Consider the following 19,834-nt stretch of genomic DNA (forward strand, 5'->3'; position numbering starts at 1 on the left):
AGAAAAACAGTAATGTCTTACATCAGCTAACAATCACAACGGTATAGTTTGTCACATCTTAAAAGTCATAAACACAAAACTGGGTAGGCAGATCTCATTAAGTACTCTTGTCCATTCCCATTAGGAAGCCATGAGAATATGAAGCAGAATTCTAATATCTGCTAGAAATCTTGCTATCTTACATATTTCAACTATGTAATTTTTTCTGAAATTATTTTTTGTTAATTTTTTGAAATGGAAATAAAACATTGGAGCTCGCAGAACTCTCTCTCTTCTTTTGAGAACAAATCATGCCAGATTAAAGCGGAACCAATATAACTCTTACAGACCTTTGATCCAGATTATATTTAGCATTTGATTTAGCAATGAAAACAAACTAGAAAGCGAATTTTAACTACTAGCTTGTCTGTCCAAAACTACCTCTTGATTTTCAGCCTTTACTTTTTGTTTGTGATTATAAACAGCTTCCCAGAGATGAAGGACCTTGGCTTGCCAACTCTTGAATTTTTATGAATGCTACAGCAACATTTTTAAAACTGTTAAAATCAACTAATAGCTAGAAGTGTGTCAAAAATCTCTGTCATCCAAATTACATAGGTAATAACTGGGTAAAGCATTTGACCTGGCATAGGACAACATTTTTTTTCATCTCCTGTGTGAACGTTATTAATGTTCTAAGAAGCAAAGATTAACATTATGAGATAAAGCAGAGAGAAGAAAGAATCTGCCCTTCAAGAAAGTGATGGTGTGAAAGTTCCAAGTGTAAGCTTTATTAATTGCTTTCCAACAAAGCTGAAGTCTAGACTAAAGGTGCAGGCATTCCTCCAGTAACATCATAACAGTCAGCACCCAAACAACAACAGAAAAGAAAATGGAATAGACTACTTCAAGGTCCATAGATTACCATCAGTTTAGAGAAGACTGAGATGGAAAACGTATGTTGTTTGACATACGACATCAGAAGTGACAGGAAGGCTTCTAGGAGCACTACATAAGCAGTAGTCTTGTGTAGTAATTCAATAAATTGTTACATTCTAATAACAAAGCACATTAAGAGAGATGATTTTCAGTCCAATGCAATTACACCATGAAAATGTCAGCAGCACTGCCACTGCACAAGCCTTTACACCGCACTTAACTGGGTGTGGAAAAAAGTCCCAGACTATAAAACTGGTATTAGGACTAAAGGAAATTTCCATCTTCCTTTTGAGGTTTCGGACAACAAACAGAAATTGGCATTAGACACATGCCAAAGTGTCTGGAAAACAATCAGGCAGACAGCAAATGGGGGTATGCTGTATTTCATACATACATGCACACATACATATACGTGTGTGTGTCTATATATAATAATGTACATACACAGACAACTTTTTAGATGATCACCTCCTAAATAACTGGTGGAACTCCTAGTAGCTGCTTTTATTAAGTGTTATCCAAGCAAACGCAAATGAGCAGAAGACAGAAGTTCTCAACTACTTCCATAGTACAACACAAATTACTGGAAAAACTACAGCTATAATCACCATACTCTGCCTATTTCTCTCACTTTTCTCAGTTACAGAGCATAAATACAAGAATAACACAGGAAGCATACTAAATTGCATTGAAAACTTCTTAATTTTTTTTCTTTTTAAATAAGAAATGGATCAAGATCAAACACCTTCTAAAATATTGCTCCCAAGCTGAGTAATGCACAATAGAGCAAATTACACAATAAAGCCTTTGAACATTATTTTCGGTAGGTCAGATTTGCTGATTACTGCAGTAACTTAGGGAAAATTCATAATCCAGAAGTTCTACTGGTATTTTGAGATGGCTGATAGAGCTTATAGAGCTTAAACTTTCCAACAAGAGGCCAAAGTTCTCCCTTGCCAACTACTAAGATATGAAGTTTTTCTTGCCTTCTTGGCTTTTAAAATGGGTATTGCTTCTGAGGAAGCATAAACAAAAACATGTAGAAAAACAGAACACAGTGAAAACAATCCTAAAAATAAAAAGTTGGAGGAATTAAAAAAAAAACAGAAGACAGCTGGAAATCCTGACAGCCAAACGTTTCCAATGTGCAGCCTTTCTCCCGTAGCAGTAGGAGTCATTTAAGAATTCTTCCAGTTTGGTAATCTTCCATCTCAAATGTAAGCCATCAAATCTTTCTGATTAGAGTAGGCTGTCTCCGCTTTTTTGTCTCTAAGAGCAAATGTGCTGGAGATCAACGAATCTTGTTCAGACATGTAATTTCTCCATTATTGGAAAGTATACTCTGAAATAAATGTTATTTGCTACCTTTTAGAATTTGTTTTAAGTGATATTTGCATGGGAAAGGAATAGATTGGTAATGTATGTATTAAATATCAAACCAATTAAATCAAAAATATCCATTGTAACACTTCGGATACAATATGGAATCATATAATCTGAATTAATAGAGAATCTGGCCAGCAGAGATAAGATCTCAGAGAATTCATGCATCTGCTTTGAAGATTAAATTTGATCTGCAGTACAAAAGCTGTTGTATTCTGCTTCTCCCATCTTCCCTAGATCCTGTACCCAATCTTTCATCACACCATAAAGTAGCTTAATAATTCACCGTTCTCAGAAACATGGGAGCAATTACCACCCAATGGTCTGATAATCATTCATGTAATGAAGGCCATTAACATTACACAAACAAGTGAGCAAGCAAATAAATCAGAATGAAAGAAAGTTCATGCCTGCCTCTGGAAATGTATTTTAACTTCTCCCTTTCACTGCATCAAATAATGTTTTTTTCCAAACTTCCTTCTAAATTCCTTCTGGGTTATTTTGGGACAAGGTTCCTGACAGAGATGAAAGACATGAGATGCAGAAAACATTGGTTATGGCTTTGGCGAGTGCATTATTTGAGATGTTCATTCTCAAGGCATGATGAATTTCATCGTGGCATGATCGTTTCCATTTTCCAGGTTCAAATAAAACCATATCCTTCAACCATTTCCAGTTTCCCATACTATGTCATCTTAAGCAATCTGACACAGAATTTCACAACTCTGCTGATGAGAAATCTCATTTCTATCTCTGTTTATTCACAGACAACTTTATCATTTTGTCCTTGAACCAAACCATTCATGCCCTTGGTCCTGCATAGTTCTTAGGTCTCCCCACAATTTCTGCTCTTCACTGTGCTTACAAAGCTTGAAAGGGCCCTTCTTCTTGGTACGATAAATAAACTGTCTTTCAGAATAAAGTCATTCAAGTAATCTTTTCTGCATCTATTCCCATTTGACTGTGCCCTCCTGGAGTACAAATCTCCAGAACTCTGTGTACTACTTGTGTCTTCTGTGCTTTGTACAGTAGTGTTAACATGACACCGTCCCTCATGCATTCTAGAATTTCACTTTGGTTTTAACGGCCTTATCGTGCTTTCCTTTCAAGGAGATCTGGCAGTGTCTTTTCTCTTACTGCCAGCTGCAAAGCTCTAAGTTCACAGTAGGATTTATTGTTTTAATCCCAGTATACATCAGTATGAAGCAACACAAGTGGGGTGAACTGGTAAGTGCAGTTTTTAAGATCACCTGAAATGGCTACATTTTGTTCAATATACAAATTTAATTCGAGCAATCTATTGATGAAAATATTATGTAAGTAATATTACCTTCTTCTGAGTGAGAAATTTCATGAGTACTTTCAACAATAAACATCCTAAGCAAATTTTTCCCTTTGGGTTAATTTCTGACCCACCTGCATTGCTATTAGCTGTACTCATCTCTAACTTTCTCATTTTAAACAAGAACTTTGCATATGTGTTTTTATCCAAAGCTTCACTTGAATCTCTCTGTGGAAAATATTGCTAAAGTTAGTCTAAAACATTAGTCTAAGTAGCTCTAATTATTTAAACTGATACATTACTTTTATCTTCTTTTTCTGTATCTTTTATTATTTATTTCAAAATTTGTTAAGAAGTCTGAATGAGACTATAAAGGTCTGCGTGCCTCTGACAAGCACATTTTCAATACTGGTGAAATACACACTACTTTTTAGCTACATATTGCTTTCTCCAAATTTTCTTGCACTTACCTTGACATTAAAAGTCTCTGTAACACAGCTACTACCTTCCTAACCGTGCAGACACCAGAAAACATCAAATCAGCTCCTTCATACCAACACCTGAGGCAAAATATTAGCATTTTGACAAGATTTTTTTCTCAATGTTAACTTCCATCTCTCAGACATTTTCCTCAACAATCTATACTGATGAACTGTAAATGCAAATAACTTTTCATAGTCTTACCTTGGGACCTTCAGGACCATTTAATCCAGGTACTCCAATATCTCCTGGAAAACCCTAAATAAATCAGACAGACAAATGATTTATAGCCTAGGAATGTTTCTAACACACATGTTTTGATTATGTCCATTCATTTAACAAATCTGAATTGTAGAAAAAAGAACTAAATTTGTTTTACCATTCCCAAAAATGTCAAAAACCATTAGGCACCCTTGAAAGGCTTGGATAACTGACAGGTTTCAGACAGCTTTCATTAAACTCATTTTAGCATATGTCAGTATAGGTTTCAATTCTCTTAACATGAGACTTTTTAACCACTAAACAGTGTTTATGATTAAATTATTTGACTGGTTTTGATACACAAAGTACTCAGAAAATAGCCAACACCAGATCCTGAATTCATAAATTCAACTTTAAAAAACTTTGTAAAATAAGCTCAAACAGCAGCTGGAGCCCTTTAATCCTTGGCTTCACTTTAAGGACAAGATCACTACAAGATTAATAATATGGTATAAAGCCTTTTGCCTCCAAATCAGCAGGAGATAATCCAGGTCTGGTTGGCAGTAAATGAAGGTCACTGGCATGCAGGATTATTTGGAACAAACATTTATGTAATACTGTTTGGTGTAGGTTCAGCTGTTGATAAAGAAAACTTATACATGTAAAGGAAATGAATCAAGTAAGAGGATATCATTAAAGATTCAAGAGACACTTTTTAGGCCCTCTAACTATGAGAGAGGTCTAAAAATTGTTTCTCTAGGTGGATAGTAGTTAGCCATACTCTATTCTTCCAGAACAACTGAACTTCAAATAAAGATTATAATAATTTCTAATGAATGTTCATAATTGGCTAAAATTAATCATAGACAAAAAAAACCCCACACCTCAAAAGAGAAAATAGAAAACAAAAGAACTCAGATTTTCCAAGTAAAATCATAGAAAAGCAATGTTTGAAAACAAACAAACAAAAAAAACCCAAACAAAACAACCTCTTCACCCTCAACTAGAACAATAGAGCTGCCACAGCATCATAAATAATGCTTAGAATGTCTTCTTTTCTATTTGCATATATCTCCTCCATTCTCTTTTTATAACTTGTTCTTAACAGTATAGAGAAAGAGTTATAAGAAAATATATAAACAGCATGAAGATATTTTAGGTGCTTTAAGTGTTAAATCAAACAAACAAACATATAAAACTTGAAACATTACAATTTCTTTAAAAAAAACCAAACACCTTAGCATTAGCAGTTGAATACTAACTAGTCATAAAGCAAACCCACTAAACACTGAAATAAGAACTGAGCTGAACACATTCAGAGCAAATGGAACAGCCTTAACACACAGCATTCCTCAAAGCATCATGTTGGTCACTTCTTTTTTTGCCATAAAGCAACTGCTAGAGATGTGCGACAACTTCTACATGCCTCTAGGTGGCACTTAGCTTTGACAAAGGCACACTGATACCCAATTTTCATCACTGAAGCACTCAAGATTTCTACACAGTTTGTAAGACGGTATTTTGTTTTTAAATAAAAAAACGCTGGGCAACCTTATCTACCTTATCAACCTTATCGAAATACACTGAAGAGTTTGGTCATGCTTATCTGAGGTGCACCATGAAATACACCTTCCCATAACTGAAATTTGCTGATTTACAAAAGTTATATAGCTACACAGGAGTTGGGAGATCAGTGTACAATTTCCAGCTGCAACACAGCTTTCTGCACAAGCTACTAAGAACAAAACCTCACTTGATATTATAACATCTAGGGAAGGTTAAACAGTAGGCTCTGCTCTTGCCATCAGCCAGAACCTTGACAGCTGTCAGGCTACAAATCATTTTCAAAATCTTTCTGCAGAGGTGGCCTTTTGCCAGCAAAGCACTTAAGAGTTCACTCAGTTTAAGCACACTAGAGAGAGTGTCAGAAAATAACTACAGTGACTGCCTGTCTGAACACAGATGTAGTTTAATCCTACTGTGGAAGTTGCTTTTTTCTGCAGAACAATTTAAATATAAAATTAATTAAAGAAATAAATGAAATTAACATTTACTGATCTCATTTATCTAGAAAATAATTAAAAACAATGCAAACGTGAAACAGGCTGCTACTATGTTAAGGTTTGTGGTTTTGTACTGAAGTCATAGAGCTAAAGAGCATACTGAAGTTCTCATAGAGCTAAAGAGACTGCAAACAGTGTTGCTTTTGTTTGTTTTCCTGTTCTGCTGCTAAATGGAAGCAGAATATCAAACATTTGGAAGTCACATTTCCATACTACTGGGAATTCTCTTGCATTTACAGAATCCCACTCATTCCAAGTGGTTTCCACAGGACAGATGCCAGCATTGCACCCTCCAGCTTCCCAGCATCACTCAGTGCACTGGGGACGTCAGGTCTGGTGCAAGAGCAACAGAGAATGAAAATCTCTTTGGTTGACAAATGTTCCTGCTTGGAAACAATTTCATCCAACAGCATGCTGTGTTTCCTTTGAATGAATATTTAGAATGAATCTTCAGAAGCAGTATTGACTGGATGCTGCTACTAATCTTCAGCAAAAGCTTCAATGGAGCCCTAGTACCACTTACAATCAAATTGACAAATATAGATTTCTGCTTAAACCACAATCTCCGTCAACTGAAAAAGTGAGAGCTGCAATTTTGCATTCTCAAATAAATGCTTTTTCATCTTCTCCAACCAGACAATTCAATAAATCTTTTTTTTTTTAATAATAATAATAAAAACCCTTAATGGCAGCATTTTTAAAGGGCAGAAACAAAATATTACTGTTTTTTTCCCCAGAAAATCTTCAATTCTGATTTTGGAAAGGATGAATGAAGGAATCTAACATGCAAATTAGAAAAAACTAGCAATCATAGATTACAGTAGATATTACAGGAAAGCTTCACAATGCATTGTTGCTAAGGTGTCAGCACAATGATGCTGCTAGTTTACGTAATTGGATAAAGCAGATGCATTCAGCAATGCACACTGAGACACTAGTGAATTATTTTCTTCTAAGAAATAAAGTGTAGTTTAAGTAGTAGAGCCTATTTCATAGCGTGTGCAAGGCCCTACGCTGGCCCTCCCAAACACCTCCTCCACAGACCTGCTTGGCTGTTTTACGACCAAGAAAGTGGTTGGTGATTCATAGCAGCACTGGCCCTCAATAAACATACTAAGGATAAAGTCTGGATGCATTCTGAAAGTCTACAATGCAAAAAGGGAAGAACTTCAGCAAGAACTTCAGAACAATTCTGCTATCTATCAAAATTAAAGCATCAGCAGAGATGTTAGGGAAGGTGATGCTGCAAACTGTAGCAATTGTCCATGCTATAAATCTGCATGTCTACACAGATCCCTTCAAATTTAGACCCAGACCATGTGCCAAAAGGAAGAACTATCCTTTTTTTTTTCCTTGCAAGATCAACAGGAAAACCCAAGAGAGAAATCAGTGCTGGTATCCAAAATGAGATCTAAGACAGTTTTTGTTTCCATCACTCTAGGCAGAATCAGAACTCAAGTACATACATTGCCATGGCAAATCAAGTTTGGTTTATTCATATGCCCTTACATTTTTAGAGTGAGGGTGTCTCAAGACAGCCCTGCCTAAAAAAGGAAAGTCTCCTAGATGACAAATGAATTACACTGTGAAACAGAAGACTGATGCTACCGCTTTCATGACATTGTTTGTACAACTCAAAACATCAATGTGATAAGATAAATACACATTAAAATTAAAACTCATTTTCTCTTTTGAAATAAATAACTCAGACTAAGCAGCAATTCACTTAGAAAACACATGCTTTTCTGACTGTTTACTATTATTTGAAAGTATCTTTTTCCTTTGCAACCCACTGCCTTCTGCGTGAAGCAAAGCAGCTGAATCCCATATGACTATTTTCCTGAAATAATAAGTTAACTTCAGATTGAAACAGTACACAGATGAACAAAGATCTATTGAAGACAATGACTAATCCTTCTCCGCACCAGATGAAATCCATTTAGAATGCTCAGAGCACATCTGAAGGAAACTATCCCCATTCTGAGGGATAATTCAATGTGATTTGTAGAACAAAATTTACCTATAAATCAAATATTCTGAATACACACAGAAGCCCGTTAAAACTTTGTCTAATTTCATTTTCATCAGGATTAACCACTGTGCACTTCACCGTATACAGTATTTAAAAAGCTAAGATCCTGGGAGAAGAAGCAAAGCCTGTCAGGCTTGACCTGTTAGTTGCCAGTTTTTTGGAAGAAAGCAGCATGATTAGAAATAAGACACCGGGATCGTCTTGTAGGGAAACCTGCACTTAACTGCTCATATTTCACAGACCCAGTTGATTCTGAATAGCTGCTGGCAACAAAAGCTGGCATATTTTTATAAGAGAAAGCAACAGAGAAAGTAAGATACTATCTAGAGTTCTAAAAGAAAAAGAAATACCAACTTATAGAACTTCTGGAATTCCCGAGTTTTGCAAGATCCTTGTAAACTGCTGTCCTAGTCTCTACAGTTTTTTTCTATTTCAGCATATGGTGACCATACTTTAATGTCTGCACATGAAACAGGCACAACTTTTACTTGTATGGATCAATGTTGTGTGTCTAAAGCTAAGAGAGACGTCACTTTGCAAACTTAAACCTTTAAACTATTTCACAGACAAATATCCAAAGGAAAATTCTCAGACAGTCACATTTTAATTACTTAACACAAAGCATTAATTTGCCTTAAAATGGCTGAAGTAATTCTGCATACCTGAGCAAAAGAAAATGCTGTCTCCTGTACAGTCCACAACAATTTTCCTTATACAAATTGGTACAAATGCCCAAAAGTATCCAAACTGACAATTCTGTAATATAATCAGTTTCTCTGTGCATTGACATAATAATGCAGTATTACAACCAGTTCTCAGGCAGCTGCTGAGGAAAATTCAAGCACTTGGCAATGCTTCTTATGTCACTGGTGTTTATTCTTTACATTCCTTCCAAATAAAGTTATTTTGTCAGAGATAAATACCCAGCCAGGCTTGGAGAATCTCATTTGTAAAGGCACTGTAGAGCCCCATTCAAGGTGCAAGCTCTTAAAACTGATTCAGATAAGAATTAATCCTAATAACATCAATGAATGAGCTACTTTGTTTTCTTCAAGAATTGTATAGATTAATATTTTGTATTTAAAAAAAAAAAGAGATAGAAGTTTCTTTTTTTTATGCAGGAGATCATTGGAAATGATTGAGTAAAAAGCATCCTCTGATTCAACTAAGTCAACAGTCTTAGAAGTAAACACATTTGCTTCACAGGTCTCAGTAATTCAGAACAATCAGTGTATCGAGCAACTTCTTACCTCAGGACCTGGGGGACCCAATGGTCCTTGGGATCCAGGATCTCCAATTTTTCCCTTAAGAAACGGGAAACAATTTACTGATTATTTAAAAACAACCAACCAACCAAAAAATAAAATAAAAAAATAAAAGCTACCACAAAACAAACAAACAAAAAAAAAACCACCAAAAAACAAAAACAAACAAAGAACAACCAAGCATCAGAAGGTTGGTATTAAGATTTGAAAAGCATTTATCAAGGGAGAAATCCATGACAGTGATGAAATGACTTTTCAACTAAATAGGAAAAATCTATGCCTTCTTCTCTTCGCAACTAAGAGTAGTAGTTCTTCATATCTTGTTGAAGTCACAAGAAAAACACCAATTAGTTTTAGGCAAACAAAAGTGGAAGCTTTGTGTAAAGCAAAACTTGAAATATGTAGCTGTTTCCATAATAAAGAACCACGCATTGTTCAAAAGTTCAGGAAATAACTGGGAAGGAGATTGGCTTATAAACTTAACTTTTTAGCTTAACAGTCATTCACAGTCAAGAAAGTTAATGGCAGTTATATGATTAACATTGCAACTACTATTGCAGATTATTAACACTATGATTTGTTCATCAGGAAATTGGGGCCCTTTCCTCATGTTATAGTGACTCTACAGCATCTCTTTTCTTCCACATTTTTGAACATTTGCTGCTGCTACCGTAACTGAACGTTACTCAAGCTTGACCTGAAAAATCTTCCTTTCCATTTTTAATGTAAGTGACTTAAATGTAAATGCATTCTGCAAATTTCAACATAATGTTAATTGCAAGACTGAGGGGTCTTTGTTTAACAGAAGTCAAGGTCCTCATCACAACTGCTCAGGAACAAGCTTAATGTGCAAATTCATTTCTAATTGTAAACAGACAAGTTTCCCCCACATAAAATTAATAAAAAAATTTTAAGTCTTTTGCAGAATTAGGGCTTATATTACAAATAATCTTTTATATATTCATAAAATATAAGATAAATATAAATACATATATATAATCTATACATTTATATATTGTTTATATAATTTATATATTAATTTTTATATATAACTTATATATTTATAGACATTCATATTTTTATCTATTTCTATATATGTATATATATTATATGTGTGTGTATATATGTATATATATTATATGTGTATATATATGTATATATATATGTGTATATATAAGTTTTAAGAGTCTGTGACAAAAACTGAGACTGTTGTGGCTCATTCTTTAAAACCATTAGATAATGGCTTATAATTCAGCACAAAAAGGAGGCTGTAAGCGGTGCTGAGAACAAGTGAGAAAAAAGCCAGGTAATGCTTTGCTGCCTCAACATTTATAATCCCAGCAGACGTGCCAGCACTACAAGGTGCTTTTAAAGCTGCTACTACCCAGTAAATACTTGAACAGACGACTACTCCCACCCCTGTGAGAAAAGGATTTCCCATGTGTCCAATTTAATAGCATGTAGTGATACACTGAGAGCAAAAACTAATGTTTAAACTTACTTGCGGTCCTGGTTTTCCCCTGATTCCTGGAGGCCCTGGTGAACCAGGAGCACCCTGGAAACATACAAACAAACAAAAAAAAAGCAAGCCACTAAAGGCAAATGAAAATATATTGTGTTACACTGAAACCAATAGATTGCTACACTTCGCCATTCAAATAGAGTTCACAGTTCAGAGTCCTGCAGCTGTGGGATGGCAAACTGAACATCCATCTCTCAACAAGAGTTCTCAAGGCATGGACTAGCCCTAGGAAGGCCAGACCACGTGTGCTACTAGCCACAGCTGACCCAGGCGATGTGTAGAGGAATCTCAAGCCTCAAGGGAAAACAGCCCTTGCAACACTTAGCAGGTCTCAGGTTACACTACAGTTATTTGATTCATCTCTTCACAGACAGCGCCCAGAACTATGCCCACATCCTTTACTTATCTTTGCTCACTGTTTTCCCCAATAAAGTTTTAACTAGTATTTATTAAATAAATGTTAATTCAGTCACATCCAGTAACTACTTCTACTACCACATATTTTTCTGTGAAGCTGACAAAGCATTTTAAGACTTAGAAGCCAAAGAGAAAAAATAAGGTTGAAAACAGACAATTCTTTAAAATAAAACAACTACAGGTTACCTTGTCTCCGGGGTACCCCTGATCTCCTGGATCTCCTGCAAGGCCATGCTCACCCTAAACATGTTTTATACAAACACATTTGTGGTTTAGAATCAGATAAGGAGAAAGATTCATTCAACATTTAGCACCGAAAATTAAGAGAGATTTTTTAATGACAGCAGAATACGTGCACTGAATCACCCACCCCATGAAATTCTATGGGCATAGCACATAGTACTCTTTTATGTTCCATAGTAAACGCTTTGTCCAAAAGTTTGCCGAAAGTATCATGTCCGGGTCTGAAGTATTTTTAAAAAATTGAAGTTGAAAGAGATAACAAACCAAAAGCAAAAAAAGAAAGCTTTGTGAAGCAGATTATTTTACTCAAGATTTGATGAGAGGAGTTTCAAAGAGCTACATCTCTGAGATAATGGAAATATTTAAATCACCTTATCACCTTTCATTCCGGGCTGTCCCATGTTCCCTGGAAGACCCTATTAAAATGAAGGAAACAAAAATCCAGTGTGTGCCTGTCATTTGGAAGGCAGCATAGTCACTTGGCTGCAGAAATATTCAGCACCATACCACAGGCCCTGGAATTCCTGATGGTCCGCTTGGTCCTGCTGGCCCCATGTCTCCCTGGAGGAGGGCAAGAAAGATGGCTACATTAAATATTTGGTGAAATTAAGCAACTTAGACACGTAACTGTACAATTTTCTGATCCACCAGGGTGCACAAATCCATTTGGAGAGCAGGCACAGTACAGGAACAGGGCTGCACCACATAAACTGTTCGTGGTGATGCAAATGTCAGAGGTCTTGGTGAAATTCTGCTTAAAGATTAAAAAGCACAATAGCCCCTTGTAAAGAAACTCTGTAACAAAGCAGAGTTCTTCCAGTCATTATCTTGAATGGGAAACTGGGCACCAGAGCAGTTATATCATGTAGTACAGAAACACCAACAGATGGTGTATAATAGAAAATTGTCCCAATCACGTCTATACAGCTGTAGTATCCACACAAATAATCACAACATTAGATACCGAAATCCTATTCAGCTATGTGCTCATCTTACTTCAAAATTGCAGTCAGGCTTCCTGATGCCTTGGAAAATTTCAAAGCTGTTCAGAAATCTGTAGCAAATGTTGCTGCACCGTTTTCCTCAACTGCAAAATCTTACTGCATCAGTAAGCAACCACAGACAGTTAACTCCTGCTGAACAGCATTTCTAACATGTCACGGCTTAGTGAAAGAAAATACCTTTAAAAACACTCCAAGATATCCATAAGATCTATTAATCTGTCAGAAGAGCACACAAGGACCCTATCTTCTTGAGCTGCATTTGCACTTCATAAGTACGTGTCTGTACATATTTTTATTCATACATTTGTCATCTCAAGCAATAAACTCCACTAAAAACAGCTGGCTTGCAAAATTATTTCTTCCTCTTAAAATGTTGGGCTTTCAGCACATAAGTACAGCTCAGCTACAAGCACAGGTGTAGGAATCAAAGGTGCTCTCTGCTCCATCTAAGACCCTTAATTCCTTGAAGTCAAATGGAGCAGCATCAGATGATGTAATGTTCCCAGAACTTCATAGGACACGGTCTGTCAAACTAATTCCAACAAAAGATGTGAACATAAGCATGTGCCCTGCAAAGCACTGTTCCAAACTGTCACACTGCAAAACTTAAAAACTACAAACAAGAAGAATTAGCTCAGTAATTTAATGTGATTAGGAAAATATATGTCTGTTTCTGTTCTTTACTTTTTGTCTTTGAGTACAAGTTAAGTAGAGCAGAAGGGCACATAATCAATGCTCTTTTACAGTCAGAAGAGAGCATATGGGCCCCCATGTATAAATGGGAGCTGGAAGGCCATTCACATGAAACTCACAAGCAAAACGTGTACTAACCTCATGCTTGTCAAAATCTAAATACTCCATTATTTGTTTTAGTTATTTATTTATTTTCCATTAAGATTATATTTTTTGAAGCTTACATATAGTAAAGCCTTTGGACTAGAGACTGACTACAATTTCTTTATTTTGCAGAAAAGTATTAACACTCAATTGTTTCATAAATGATTGCAACTCAGTAACATGGCATGTAGAGCTTTGACCTTGTGTATATTTGTGCTCAAGAATTTTAGGAAGGGATAAACTGACAGCTATGTTTAAGACAAAATAATCATTAACCACATCTTTTCAGAAGCAATACATGATAGGTTTAAAAAAAGTTCTGAAATACATTTATATCATTATTGAAATCCTTCAGATAAAATTCCAAAGAACACCATTTAAGAAAGAAAAGGAAACTATAATTCAATCCAAACTCTCAAGAATGCAACTTCAACTTCATGAATGGGCCAACTGGCTCGAAAATGTCAACTGTCAAGAAGTCATAACAATCCCAATCAAGTAGCAAGAGACTTCTTAATAGGAATACTTCTTTTTGTCATAAATGCATCATTAAGAAGATGGTGATGACAGAACTGAGCTGTCACACTTCACTAAGGAAAAGTTAGACGATCAGCAATGTAAACTAACAGACTTATGAAGAATGTTCTAGATCTCAAGCTATCAACAACAACAACAAAAAAGCCAACAAAATTAAAAAAGCAATCTACATTTGACATAGCCACAGCTTTCTTGAGTATAAACATGCTATTTGCTCCTGTGCTATGAACTATGAATGCTGCAGGGCAGGTGGTCTTGACTGAGCCAACACTGAAAATTAAACCCAGGTTCTCTACCACTAAGCACACAAAGTACTCAAGTAATTAAATAATTCTAAATGGTAGAAGAGAATCACAGTCAGTCTTACTTCCTCTACAATGCATTCATGACACAGATCTTCACTGGTTCAGCTGCATTTATACAAATATAGTTTGAAACTTCACAATGGGCAGCACAACATTATTTTAAAAATATACCAGAAACCTGGACATGAAACTGCATTCAAAAAGTGATTCAACTTAGAGTTTGGAAGCCACATACGGGAATGAATGAGGGCTGTGGGCACTGAAAAAGGATGTCTGAAAGCACTGCACTCTTACAAAAAGTAATACCAAATTCAGGAATAGAAATCTGAAAACTTCCATTATTTCACTTAAAAGATTCTAGACATATAAGATTAGAAATAAGCACACAAAATCCAAACCAAATATAGAAATGCTTCATCCTGTGATTTCAAGCATCACTATCTAAACCAAACTGTTAAAACAACTGTCAGAATATCTGGATTGCTGTATTTGTTTTTATTATTTCACAAATATAAAAGATGAAAGTTCTAATCAAGCCACATCAAAATTACAATAAACATGTACTCACTCTTAATCCTGGAAATCCAGGAGGACCAATGCCACCAACAGTTCCCTATCAAGGCAACAAATTTTAGACTTTAATAGATGTGTATTCACTCTTAGTGATCTGTAAAGCAATTAACTTAGGATTTATATAGAGAAGTCCTACAAACAGTCCTGCGACAGTTTCTCATTCTATAAAATGTCTGACTGTGAAATTAGATCACACAGCATTTGTATCACGAAATCATTCCTGCATTACCAAGGAATATACAATTCTTTATCATGATATTTCAAGTGGAAATAAGAAAAACAAAATTTTGTGGCAAAAAAAAAAAACACCAGGAGAGTTTACTTAGATTCCTTTCAAACATAAATGGAATAACAGCTCAGTTCACAGAAAGATCTTTGGGGAACACTCTCTTGATGGCAAATTATTTCTTGATATAAAATATATATTTCCATTTTCTGTAATAAGAAATTCAGTAGTGATTTGCTACCATCTTTGTCATACTCAAGTTTAACCTCTGCACTCTGCGAGGCTAAAATTCTTAACACTGCAGAAAACAGAGCAGTCAAGTCCATTAGCACTGCAGCCCCTGCAGCTGCAGCTCTGGCCCCTTGCCTGAACAAGTCCTGCAGGGAAAGTCTGCGGAGAGAAGTGGAAATTTTGCTGCCTGTTTGAGATGGCAGCAAGATCAGTTGTCTTGACAAATTAGAAGGAACTTGTCTGCAAATATTTCTGTTTCAACAGGCTTCTTTGTAAAAGGTAAGTCTACTCCTGGATCCAGGTTTTCAGAGTTTATTTCTGGTAAAGTACTCTTCCTCCTCATAACTGGTGGAAAGACATCTCTGCCCTATCAGGAAAGGAGGAAGACGTAGGAGTATGAGGAGGGAGGGAAGAACTCACCTCTTCATATCATTGGCAAGCAGCAGGTCACACAGCCCCTCCAAGGGCTTTCTGCACTGCCATTGCCTCACATTCTCACAAGGAGAACTTCGTGTCAGTGACCAGAAATGAAAAATATTTTTTTTCCAATGCTCCAAAATGCTGGCAATGGAGGACTGTAACTGCAGCATCAAAATCTGCATAATTTCTAAATTTTTTCTAACATTCCTAATAGGAAAAGGCAGGCCATCAGCAAGAACCTCTGCCCATCTGCTGACTCTGGTCTACATAAGAACAGACTTTAGAGACAAACTAATTGCAGTTTCCAAAGGAACGTCCAGTAGTAAGAGATGATTTAAATCATCTGCTCTTTTGCCCAGCACTGACTGGCCATTTGTCTGGCCCAAAGCCTTTTCACTGGTTTCTCATATCAAATGAAACTTGAGTTTTGAGCCTGCTGCCAGGGTTTTCCTACAAATGAAGTATGACAGCAAAGCTCCTTTGAGAGTGGTCAGTAAAGTAACTTGACTGTACTGCAGTTTGAATACCACTTTAAGCCAGCACACACTGCCAAGGACAAAGTTGTTATCATACTGATTAACACAATAAATGACATACTTGTATCCAACGTGACATAATTGTATTCAGTAGCAGTTCAAAGGACAAAATCAACTATCAAGTCCAGAAGCATATGAAACCTGCAGTTTTGGCACACAGGCAGAGTTCCAACTGTGTGACCCTAGAACCATGACTTGAAACAAGCAGTAAAATTAATATACAACACAAGAATCTTGGAAGACAAAAAAATTCATTAGTAATGAAATGAGGACAGTAAGACATTTGATTCTCAAAGTAGTCAGCACCTGGAAGACTAGAAAGTGCATGCTCTCTGTAACCATCAGGTTCCTTTCTCTTTTAAAAAAGAGCTGCTTATCACAGAACTATCTTGCACTTTCCATGTAAAATTAACAGTCCAGATTTTTTTCTGTGAACTTCAAAACCTTGCCTTTCAAGCATAAATCTTTCTGTCTGGGAGAGGAGTTAATGCCAAGCATTATGCATTTTACCATGTAAATCAACATAACATGATACTTACAGGATTCCCATCTGGCCCTGGGGGACCTCTCTCTCCAAAGTCACCTGGAAAACCCTAAGGCAGAATAGAGAATGCTTGTTCTTTAGTAACCTAGACACAAAGGAAGGTCTAAACACCAAATTCCTATATGTATTAGAAATTAGGACTTCAGCAAGAGGGTTCAGTGAGTGTGTTCAGTGTTCTCTCCCATGGAACACAACAACATAAGGAAAGTTAAGGGCTGAATTACCTACAGACATCATAATCACAGAATTACAGAATTGTAGAGGTACAAAGGGACCTCCGGAGATCATCAACTCCAACCCCCCTGCCAAAGCAGCTCCCTACACCAGCTTGCACAGGCATCCAGGTGGGCCTTGCACGTCTCCAGAGAAGGAGACTCCACAACCTCTCTGTGCAGCCTGTGCCAGTGCTCCGTCACTGCACTGTGAAGAAGTTCCCACACACCCATTTGTGTGGAACTCCCCGTGAATCAGTTTGTGGCCATTTCCCCTTGTCCTATTGCCACACACTGCTGAGGAGAGTCCAGCCTCATCCCTTTGCCTCCTTATAGATATATAATCCCATTCTCAACCACATCTTCTAAAAAATGCTGGTAAAACTACACTAGTTTCTGAAAAATATTAGAATATTCAACACAGGAAAACAGTCAGAAAAGTCTAACATTGAAATATACTAATACTGCTACTGTGAGAAGAGTATTTCATTACATCAATGTTATCTTCTAACATTGCTACAAAGCATACAAATGATGACAATTCATATTGTTAATGTAAAACAAACAGAACTGGTTTTGCACAACTAGAGTGGACTAGACTTTTAAATTCTTGGTATAATTTACAAGGTCTGTTCTGTCATATTGACTGTTGCCTGTAACTAATCCCATTTGGAGAAGAACTATGTAAAAACATTATCCTTAAATGTGGTCAAACTATGCACGTAAAAGCATCATGTATCATACTTACAGGACCAACAATGCATTAAAACCTACTGTAGACCCAGCCAAATTTCATATTGCAAACATACAATGCAAAGAAATTTAATACATATGATTTGGTTGTGAAGCATTTTCTTTAAAGCATATCATATGTACAATATGAAAATAAGACAAATTCTCCCTCTACAGTCACAGCTTACTGAATATGTTGTTTCACTTCAAATATGCCAAAGCTATTATAAATACAAATAACTATTCACTAAACCTGCTAATTGGTGGTATTTTGAATTTTACAGGTAGGATCCTTCGTAAATCATGACACTTGTCAGGCCATCGAGGTGATGAACTAAAGGGGAGCATATACAACAGTTTATGATCCTTTTTAACAAGTCCTTAGTATTTCATAAGTGTTTAAGAGTACAATAAGTGAACTTTCATTTTTAATCAGCGAAAGATTAAGAAAAAATAGCCTCCTCCTTTCTTAAGCTTTGTATCATTGTCTACAAACAATAATCATTTTCTGGATGTTTTCTTCCAGAATTAACTCTACTATCAGTGATAATATTTTTTTACCAGTATTATTATAGACAGAAATGTTGACCAAAGAAATAATTTGTATACTAGAACACAAGGTCAGGACTCCAGGCACTACGCAATTCCCATGCCAAATTTCCTTTAAATGACAATATTCTACCCCAAAGCACTGAAGTAGTTAACTCTGGGATACTATGGCAAAAAAAATGTCATCACAGCTATCACTGGGGCTAAAATAACTGATATTTTGTAAGTTTGCAATCCAGTGAAGTATTCAAGTAAGGCTTGGTCCCTATATGAGTGGCCTTTAAGTAGATAGCTTATAGAAAGGATGTAGAATGACTCTTAGAATTGAAGAAAAAGACAACATTACAAAGGAACCAGTAACAGACAAAGATAGTTATGAACACTGAGCAGAAGTACTTTGGGTTCTCTGTCACTTCTGTTGAACCACTTCAAATTGGCTTATATGATTATATAATTTTAAGTCCTCATTAGAACAGTGTGGCAGTGATAAAAGCTCTGTTTTTGCAGATGAAAAAAACGACAGCTTCCTACAGTATGCATTGTACCAGCTTTCAAAGATGGAAACAAACTATACAGTGGTGATCACAAGCCTCTGAATCCTGTCCCTGAAAACAAAATATACAATGCTTTGGAGTACTCTGCGGTCACCTCATCTTTTTCTACGCTGGGCACAGGCTATGCTTTCTATCCATGCTTACTTTCATCATAAATGCAGCATGGGACTCAGTGGCACAACATGCTGCCAACTACCATGGTATATTGACAGCACAGACACTAATCACCCAGCACTCAGGTACACAAAATAGCATTTGAATCAAACTACGAGCAAACTAAAATGCTGTCAAAAATACAGATGCACTCAGTCCTGCTTGCTGAATGATTAAGAACTAGAATCTTACTTTGATTTTATACTTTTATCAGTCTGAGATCAGCTTTAGAAAGAACAGCATATCAGCTTAATGGCACTTTTCTCTACACGCCATTCTTTACACTAAAAGAAACTCTGTTGAAGAGTAGCAAGCCTTTTGACTGTTATTAGACTGCATAGAAAACAAAACATAATAAACAGAATCCTCTGCAATTTTCATCACATACACCTAGGGCCATATGTGGTAATCACACCACTCTTGCTGAGCATGCTTGTTCAGCATGGTAGATGGAGGTCATCTGAACTGCTAAGCATAGCAGAGTGCAGGACTGGAGAATGGTATCACAGTTTCCAATCACAGACCATTCGCAATTTAAAATTGGAAACTCCTCGACAGCTTCAAAGACCTAAAATAATAAGGTTGCAGTAGAAAACAAAAGACTTGGTATTGTGG

General features: G+C 36.2%; 1 protein-coding gene across 1 annotated transcript in view; it reads right to left on the bottom strand.

Moving 5' to 3' along the window:
- Window positions 1-19,834, bottom strand: part of COL24A1 (collagen type XXIV alpha 1 chain) — a 106,646-nt gene that overhangs the window by 58,508 nt on the left and 28,304 nt on the right. The window contains exons 13-20 of the mRNA XM_065745862.1: window positions 17,015-17,068; window positions 15,058-15,102; window positions 12,314-12,367; window positions 12,178-12,222; window positions 11,750-11,803; window positions 11,126-11,179; window positions 9,610-9,663; window positions 4,268-4,321 (exon numbers count right to left, since the gene is read on the bottom strand). Of these exons, the coding sequence (XP_065601934.1) occupies window positions 4,268-4,321; window positions 9,610-9,663; window positions 11,126-11,179; window positions 11,750-11,803; window positions 12,178-12,222; window positions 12,314-12,367; window positions 15,058-15,102; window positions 17,015-17,068 (414 nt within the window). The remainder of the gene's footprint in view (window positions 1-4,267; window positions 4,322-9,609; window positions 9,664-11,125; window positions 11,180-11,749; window positions 11,804-12,177; window positions 12,223-12,313; window positions 12,368-15,057; window positions 15,103-17,014; window positions 17,069-19,834) is intronic.

Source organism: Cyrtonyx montezumae, unplaced genomic scaffold (genome assembly GCF_038088225.1).
Source record: "Cyrtonyx montezumae isolate F1298 unplaced genomic scaffold, pur_monq_1.0 scaffold_1, whole genome shotgun sequence".
NCBI classification, from domain to species: Eukaryota; Metazoa; Chordata; class Aves; order Galliformes; family Odontophoridae; genus Cyrtonyx; species Cyrtonyx montezumae.